Here is a 9,548-nt window from a genome sequence, read left to right on the forward strand (position 1 = left end):
CACACCGGTAAGGTAAGACAACACGTTTACATGTCGTTTTCTATATGTTCTCTGACATTTATCCTAACGATATGAGGCGGTCTTTGTGGAAAAAAAGCTTGTTTAGTGGACTAACTTTGCACTTGAAGGTTGCCCGTTCACTATGCGCCCCGGTTGTATCTAGGCTAACGGCTAACATGCTAACTATTATTTTTATGTCACTAGTCACTTGAAACAAATTTAGGACGATAGGAGACAGGTTGAAATAAACCGAAATTTCCCTTTAAGAATGTTTCAGGTTTGAAACCGACAGATAATCTGACTGTATTAACGTTTTGTTTCATGACTTTACTCAGTTTTAATTTAAATTTTAATATCAGATATTTTGTCTGACTGCTGTTCTACACATATCTCTGAGAGCTTTAATAAAATCTCTAAAACAAGTTCTCCTGTCAAATCAAAAAGTAATTTAACTATTTTTTGATTCATATCGTTCATACATATCATTCAGACAGTGTGCTGTAACTCTCGTTTTGTCCTCTTCTCATTTATTGAGACATTAATTGAAGAGTGCAAACAGACTCCATAAATAAAGACTCAAGGTTAAAAGTGTTTATGGCATTACGTTCAGCTAAATTAGAATTAATTTTTAAAAGTTAATTCAAATAAAATTAGTGAAAACATTGAAGCAAACATCATCAACATGATCTCATCATGGACACTTCATCAGTAGTTCTCCTGCCACTCCAACACACACTCCAACACACACCTGCACACACTCCTACACACACTCACGCACACTTGCACACACTCCAAACCAAACACAAACAAACTCAGGTCGATGTGTGTCCGTCCTCTCCTGGATGTCAACAGTCAGATGAACAGTTTGTTGTTCGACACACAGATTATTAAAACAGAATCTCATTAGAGACACTCAGCACCAGTTTATCACACATTCATTTATTTGGTTTGTTTTCAAAGCATTTCCCTTCATTATAATTCAGTGTAGCATATGGATTCACTGTGACTGTTACAGCCGTATGTTTTAATATTAGTTATTACAGGAAGCTTAGATACAGTCAGGAGCTGTGTTTGTGTGTGGACAGACGAGTTTTTCAGCTGTGTGACGTGAAAACTGTCTGTTTCATATTAAAATGAATCAAACGTGCCTGATGTGAGACAACTAGGATTTGTCCCCAGGTTCATTGTAAACTCTGACTTATCCATCTGACTGTTAAGAAGCAGAAACTTCTTTCTTCATGTGCAACATGTTAGTGGGGTGGGGTGAAGCTGTGAAGTCTGCGAGCGGAGCTAGCTGCTAACAGCCACCGCTGCAACTAACAAACTCCACAAATCCATTCAGCAGCTCCACCATCCACAGGCAGACACACACGGCTCATTATTTACTGCTGAATTACAGCTCACAACTCGCACCAACCCAAACATCCTGGTGCAGACTATTTACTGGAGTTTACCAGCCTGTCGCTCATCAGGCATCTGAAGAGAATTACAAGCTGTCAGTGTCCAACAGTCCACCACCAACATTTCATCACGTCTCGTCAACAAAAATAAAACGTAATTTCGTCTTAGTTTAATTATTATGATCTACCTTTAGTTCGTCATCGTCTCGTTTTTGTCGTGGGAAAAAGGTTGTTGACAAAAATGTTGTCGTAGCTTTCATTAACAAAATGTTCACTGTGGAGGCAAAGTTTCCTTCATGAACTCAACATAACGTGAGGAGAGTAACTGACGTACAAATGATTATTTGGGTGTAACATTTTCCTTTAAAACTCAAACTTTAAACTCCCAGTCTCAGAATCCTCTTCAGATGATCATTAACCAGAATAATCTCATCTCTGCAGTCAGTGATGTCAGAGCGTCTGCAGACTGCAGCTGCACAGTGATTAAAGGAGTCTTTGAGCAGACACGACTCTGTGCCTGTGAAGCGTGGCGCTGTGTGCAGCAGGCCTGCAGTACATGTAAATTATATCTGGAGTGTATTTACCTTTCAGGTCAAAGACGAACATGAAAGGCTTCTTCAGTCCCAGCGGTGGCAACTGTAATGAGGATGGGCTCTCCTCAGCAGTCAGTGCTTTGACCCACATTAGCTCTGTGCCCGAGGCTGGCCGAGGCAGGATGGAGATGGAGAATAATAGCTGGATATAGTGTTGAAGACGCGCATTGTGTATTAAATTATATTCACAGAGTTCCACACGGCTCTGTGAAGTTCATAAACTAGAGGGGATTTTAAAAAACCATTAACAGCCTTTGGCACAGATTCCCGAGCACGTCTCAGCTCCAAAACATCTCACTGCAGACGCATTATCATTATTACTGCTCAGGTCGCAGTGGGCGCCCAACTTTCAAGAAATGTAAAGGGAAATAACTCACTGCTTTTGTTTATATGAGGTCAGACACACACACACACACACACACACATGCAGAGAAATGAGCTTCACTTAGAAATAAAAAGATAAATCAGCAGCTGAAAATGTAGAAACGTGTGAAGTGTTCAGAAATACGAGGAATCAAAGTCTCACAAACTGAATCACATTAATAAAGTGAAACACTGATGTTCCCACAGACAGTGCTGCTGCTGCAGATCCTCACTGCAGCTCCACGTGTTTTAATACAGTGGTTCCCAACTGGTCCGACCACCGGGTCCACACTTCTCCTCAGTCATCACTTCAAGGTCCACAAACTTTAATATGTTCGGCATCATACATGTGTTTGGCCACGTTGTCCAGCTGGTTAGCTGTCTCTGTTAAGCAGCTGTTGTTAGTCAGTCGCTCTACAGCAGGAAACAGCACAGTTTTTAACCAACAACAAGTTTGCAAGTCACCTGCAGTCCATTCAGAATGAACCTGCGACCCACTTTTGGACTGTGACCCACCAGCTGGGAACCACTGTATTAATACGCAGCTGAAAATAGTCCCAACAAATGCACCAGTCACTCGTATTTTGAGTATCAGTTTGATCAAAACTACAGCGACCAGCTGTTGTAGGAAATCACTGAGCCTTTAATAACAGATCTAACTGTATATTTATGAGCTGATGAATAATATTTTTGTCTTGAGTAGAAACAAACAGGTTCCCTCTCAGATTATAGCTTGTGTTACAATTTGACTTCCTGTGAAATTGCAGGTTGAATAATATGAAACCACACACATGCACTCAAACATACAGCTAATGCTGGAACAACCATCTGAACCGTCAGCTCATCTCTAGAAACACATATCTGCGTATTAATAAAGATCATTTCTTTAAAAAGTTGATATAAAGCGTCCTCGTCTTCAGATGGAAGCAGATAGGTCCTGAGATTGTGTTTCAGCTGGTGCGTTCACCTCTGTGCACAAACTCTTTACCTGCAGCTCAAACATGATTGGTCTCAGACTACAAGGAGAAACCAGAACGCTTTTGATACCAAAGTCTCGTTCCATTAATTCTGCGTATGTACACAGAGATCTGTTTATGGAGATTAATACCAAAGAAAAAGTGTGACGAATAAATGACATGAAAAAGCAAAGTACAAAACTGTTCATACTGGCAGCCGCTAAAATTTGGTCCATCTTTATCGTGACGTATGATAATGTATATTTTAAATGACTGATACATGGCGTCCGTGTATCGATACGATATCACCATGCAAAATACCGTAGTACCATGCTGATTTTTTTCAGGACTTCAGGCATGTGATGTGTCTGAATTCTGTTTCTGATGGACGTGTTTACTGAGCTCACAGCAGAGGAAACATGGGAACAGTGTCCACCTGGTCAGCCTGACGTAAATGCATCAACTTGTGTATTGAGTCAATAACATGAAGCAGCTGTCGTATCGATGCATCACTGCAGTCTCATGGCGCCGCAGCAGCAAGTTTCCCATCCATCTCTTTTATTCCTTCATTTATTCAGAGGAGAGTTTTGCTGAGAGAGCACACAGTGTTTCACACAGTTACACACTCCCAGTGCAACCACAGCCTCTGACTGGTGCAGGCCTCACTGCTGCTGCTGACGCAGATTGGGATGAAGTGCCTTGCTGAAGGGCACCTTGATGCAAGTGGTTGAATTTAAAGCGTCACTCATTCGTTCTCCACAATCAGACTCTCACAGCTGGTTCTGGTTATTGACTCTGAAGCCCTGCAGCAGTGAACTCGTCTCCTCCAACTCTGGTTCAGCCTGCAGGCCGTCAATTTCCCAAATTACTGCTCAGATCAGACTCTTTTTTCTGGCTGTTAATCTTCATTTCAGGATCTGTTTCCGATACGACCTGATGGGGATGTTGAAAAAAATCTATAAATGTGCAGAATCACAGCAACACAAAGACATTTTCTGAAACCCCCGAGGTTATTCTGATCACATTTCATCCGTCTTTGTTGCTCCGTAACAACTTTCTCTGACGGGAGGTTTAAACCAGAAAGAGCTGACATCGAATCATCCTGCAGAAGACCCTGAATTATTTCTGATGTCGAAGCTTCTAAAGGAGCACTTCACCGATTCTACATGAAGATCAGGTAACTCATCGACAGTAGAGCCTCTCAGCTTTGAAAACTGTTGTATAATGTGTGTTGTGGCTCTGGAGCAGTTTTCTAAAGTCTCCCAAAAATAACTGCGATGATGTTGTTGAGGTTATCGCTGGATACTACGAGTTAATAACAGAAGGACTGCTGTACAAACTGAGGCCGTGGAGTTTGAAAGATACGAGTGTGTGTATGGCAGCAAAGGTCTACGAAGAGGTTCTGTGGATATACTCAGTGATTTCAAGCATCAGGAAGTTAAACTGGAGTTACAGCAGCAGAGATACGTGTTTCATTCACACAGAGAGAGGTGTTAAACAGGTGGAGCTTACAGGCGTGTTCTTGCTGTGTATGTAATTTGCATGTTGTTGACGGCAGTGATCTACTTTAACTCTGTTTTGTTTAAAATTAATAGCATTAGTTCAGGGAGGACACGATGTCCAGCTCAACTCACATCCCAGCCACATCAGCTGGTGGATCAGCTGATAGATCACATGATTATTTTCTATGCAACCAATCAGCAAATCTCCTTCTCTAAACTGCCAAATCGCCTTCTTTAAACTGCTCTGGCCTGCCTACTGTTGCTGCTTCCTCCGCCAGCCGCTTTGCAACTTACCTCCATCCCAGCTACTACTTTTCATGTTGTGTCTTACTTATCAATGTTGTTTCTGTTTGTCATTCATGCTGCTCTCCCTGCCTTGGGCTTTCCTCGTATGCACATGGAAGGGCAGAGGTGATCAACTTTGGTGATCATCTGACCTAATCTAGCGCCATAATCAGGTCAAAATTTTAAGCTGTCCAAATACCTGTAAAACTAATGACATTCCCGTCAGCCTCAGCTGGACTTAGTCTGTTCGTTCCCAGGCACAGTGAAGTGGAGCTACAGTTCCAGCTGGACGAGGACATTTAACTGGACTACTATCCTTGTCCCAGTATACAAGCACGGGAGGGGAATCCGTTTATTGAGCCAAGTATGTGCGACTCCTCTACGATAGGTGGAGATATGCCCCCTTTCAGCTTGTTAGTATTGGACCTTTTTCCTGTTGACCTATTACGTCACAGACCAAACAATGGACAAACAAGTTAGCTACGGTTAGCTAGCTGCTAACTGGTACCATGGTGGACAACTTTACAGCTCTGTACATTTGGTCCGTCCAAAAAGTCACAGCTCTGGATGTAGATTTCTCCATGTTGTTACTGGCTTCTTCTTCTCTTACACATTTAATGCTATTGGACTTCTGGGTCAAAGCCCGGGGTGGAAACTGTGGAGCATGCTCAGAGCGCCTCGGCCAGTTTCGGTCTGATTGACTGTGTACATGCAGGAGTCACGTTATCTGGGTGTGTTAGTCCCACTGTGACAAATTCACTTTAGGACCATTTCACTCACACTGACATGTTTACAGGGATTTTAAATAAATCAATTTTCTCTGTCATCATGGAAACGCACTGACTGTCTGTTGAGGAGTCTGTGTCCGCTGGGAGTTATAGGCTCCCAGGTGACACAAGAAGAAATATTGTATGAGATTTGGATTAATAGGATCTTAAATCACCACTTTAATTGAATCAGTTGATCCTTGTTTTAAACGTTTTTTAAATGCTCTTGTTATAAAGACCTTTGTGATGCTGTTCATGTATGAAAGGTGCTGAATAAATAAAGTTTATTATCATTATTTCTGCCGTATATCCCATAAAGCCTACAGACTGGACCTTTAAAGTTTGGTAAAGTCGAACATTTGAAAACAAACTGTGGTATATTCATGTTGAGGGCTGGAGGGACTGTGTGTTAATTCCACTCTGAGTTGAAAGAAACATGGCTGTGCAGCTTTCTGCTCTTTAGACTGATCAGAAAAACATCACATTTATGTCACATGGGAGGATAAAATAAAAGCCTTTATGCTGCGGAATAAACAGAGCGTGTGACTGCTGGCAGCCTTAATGTGCAATTTAAGAGAGCAGTAGTCCCTAATTTAATCAAATGTGCTGCAGTGCTCCAACGTCTGAGGACAGTTGAAGCCTGAACCATAAACACAACGTGTCCACATCACGGAGTTGAAGCTGAGGAGACGGAGAGCTTTGAAATGTTTCAATCATCCAACTCAGCTTCAGTTTCCTTCTGTGATATTGACCCTGTAAACCAGAAGTGTATTAATGTACTGCTGTAATTCCCCCTTTTTCATTTATGAAACAAAAGATTAGCGGACAGGACGGAGCTCGTCTGGTTCTCTGCTCCTCACTCGTAAAGACAAAACCTCCCTTGGGACGTATAACAATCTTTAAAGCTGAGGCTCATTGGTATTCCTCCCTACCTGTTATTATTTTTCTGGCTCTAATCTAAAATGACTTCAGTCGTAGAAATGAGCTCACGGCTCGCTCACGGCTCGCACACACACACACACACACACACACTGATAATTTGCAGAGGAATAAAAAACAACAGAACAATAAAATAACTTGGCAGAGAAGCACTTTAAACTAAAGCAAACAGTCCCAACAAATGGTGCTTATTTATTCATAGAGGTAGCCTCATTTCCATATAAATGTACGTGACCTATGGGAGGCTTGTTTGTTGTTTAGATTCGCTCTGAGAAAGCAAACAAAAATCTAATTTCTTAGCAGCATTTTCTGCAGCGGACAAAGCATGTGGCCATTATTCCTCCTTGTTAGATATTCTTTGGTCGTCTCAAAATCTGATTTCGCAGGCTGCTATCTCAAATAATGCTCTGTGTGTGTGTGTGTGTGTGTGTGTGTGTGTGTGTGTGTGTGTGTGTGTGTGTTTGAGACTTTCATAATATTGACTCGCAGCTGTCATTGTGTTTCCACTTACTCCTGCCGCTGCATCTCTCAGGTGGAGCTTTTTGGTGGCAGAAACACAAAATGGCTCTCTCCTCCGGCAGATGGTGGAGGATTTTTTTCTCCTCTCTTCGTAAAATGGAACTCAAGCAACTAACAACACAATGAATAATAAGTTGTTTATTGAGTTATTGGGCCCGGCGGCAGGCGCTCAGGCCTGTGCCGTAATTGTCCCTGTCACCGGGGAGCTCACGGTTTCTCACATCGAAGGCTTCGTTTTGTGTGTTACGCAACATCAGAATTAGGGAGGGCGTCGTGGGATGTGTAGTTTTTTAGATGAGGTGCCAAATAGGACAGATAGTGAGCAGGGTGATTCTTTTTTACTTAAAAGCCTGTCAACACTCGGAGTAAATATCACAGTGAACACAGCTGCAGGCGTTTGTTTTCTATCAGGAGATGTCACTGCTGTTTATTAAGTTTTGAAACATGGAGCACAAACTGAACAGATGAGTGACGTTCCCCCTCGTGAGCGCTCAGATTAACGACCGAAATGATCCGTTATTAGCAATCACTCTGCTTAATCCAATGATGAACCCTGAAATCAGCCGTCTGTATCAGTGTGTCGGCGCTGATGGTGGCATCTGTCACGCTGAGCACCTCATCACAGCCCAATTAAAGATGAATATCCATCCACAGCTGTGACTGATTCTGCAGGGCTGCAACTAATGATTCTTTTAATTAAAGGTACACTAATCAATAAACAACAGATCACACGACTCTGATGTGAGAGGAACAGTGAGGTATCATCTGACGCTGCAGTTCCTCTCAGCGCTGTCAGAGACAAACACTGAACACAGTGGAGCATTTAGCAGCTGTGGAGACAGATATTCCCCTCAGGAGGTGGTGGAGACCAAACTGGAGCTAAAAGAAGAGTGAATGTTGGACTTGTGTTCATCAGGTGGACAGAAACACGACTCTATATCTTCTTAATGCAACAACATGGCTGCTAATACATTAGCAACTTTATAAGGTCAATGTTGTGTTTTCAGTTTGTTCTGCGTCTCCAGCTTGAAGAAAAAAATTATTTATGATAAATTCTTCTTTTTAAATGCCTCAGCACCAGAGACAGCTGCAGCTGGAGGCATTATGTTTTCAGGTTGTCTGTCCATCCATCTGTCCCATCTTTGTGAACGCAATATCTCAAGAACACCACAAGGGAATTTCTTCAAATTTGGCACCAACGTCCACTTGGACTGAAGAATAAACTGATTAGAATTTTTGGTCAAAGGTGAAAGGTCAGCTTGACTGTGACATCATGATGTTTTAACATCATATCTCAGGAACAGAAGGGGAGACATTTGGTCAGATACTGAATTGAAACTGTGCTGATTGCATAGCTCATACAACCACAGGGCGATAATTCTAGTTTGTTTTCTTTGTTTGTTTTCGTCAATTCATTTGTTGCTGATTAAATTACTTAAATAATTAATGTTATAAAAATTCAGTTGAGTGACTTATTTATCAGTGAGTTGAGTAACCTAATATTTGGATGACATATTTTATCAAAGATCTCTGTCATTAGATTCACAGCAGCATCTGACTGATCCTCAGTGTTAATGTCAGAACACAAACAAGGATTAAAGTTTAAATACAGATCCAGTGTGAAGCTGCCTGTGTGTAGCTGTCTGTGTGTAGCTGCCTGTGTGTAGCTGCCTGTGTGTAGCTGTCTGTGTGTGTACAGTCTGTCACATGTCTTTATTTTAATGACCATATTTCTGTGTTTTATCTCTGATCTGCTGCAGTGATCTTACGGCTCATGTGGAAGTCTGTGGACAAGATGAGGTGTTTCAGGAAACGATCCATGTTGCCCTTCCTCGGCTTCCTCATCATCTTCCTCCTCTTCTTCAACCTGTACATGGATGATGGATACGTGCTGGTGAGATCGATACCTGTGAACATGTCTGTCCAGTTACTGGAACTTTGATTTTATTACTGGTGAAAAATAACTGAGTACATTTACTGAACTTGAGAACAAGTCTGAGGAACTTTACATCAATATTTTCTCGTCGTGTCACTTTGTACTTTCACTCTGCCACAGTTCAGAGGGAAATGTTGTACTTTTTACTGCAGGATATAAATTTGACAAATAAAGCCTCATTTCCATATTAATATTTACTAGTCCATACCCATTGAGTGCACAGTTGCCCACGTACAGTTTCACATGGTGTGTGTTTGGGATACAGGTCATAGGAAATTGCAGATTAAA

The 9,548-nt window shown here is 41.8% G+C and overlaps 1 protein-coding gene across 1 annotated transcript in view; it reads left to right on the plus strand.

The window, feature by feature from the left end:
- The window catches only part of LOC126407347 (alpha-1,3-mannosyl-glycoprotein 4-beta-N-acetylglucosaminyltransferase C-like), a 52,219-nt gene that overhangs the window by 39,300 nt on the left and 3,371 nt on the right, over positions 1–9,548 (plus strand). The window contains exon 4 of the mRNA XM_050072146.1: positions 9,085–9,218. Within this exon, the coding sequence (XP_049928103.1) occupies positions 9,085–9,218 (134 nt within the window). The remainder of the gene's footprint in view (positions 1–9,084; positions 9,219–9,548) is intronic.

The sequence above is a fragment of the Epinephelus moara genome, chromosome 20 (assembly GCF_006386435.1).
Source record: "Epinephelus moara isolate mb chromosome 20, YSFRI_EMoa_1.0, whole genome shotgun sequence".
Lineage (NCBI taxonomy): Eukaryota > Metazoa > Chordata > Actinopteri > Perciformes > Serranidae > Epinephelus > Epinephelus moara.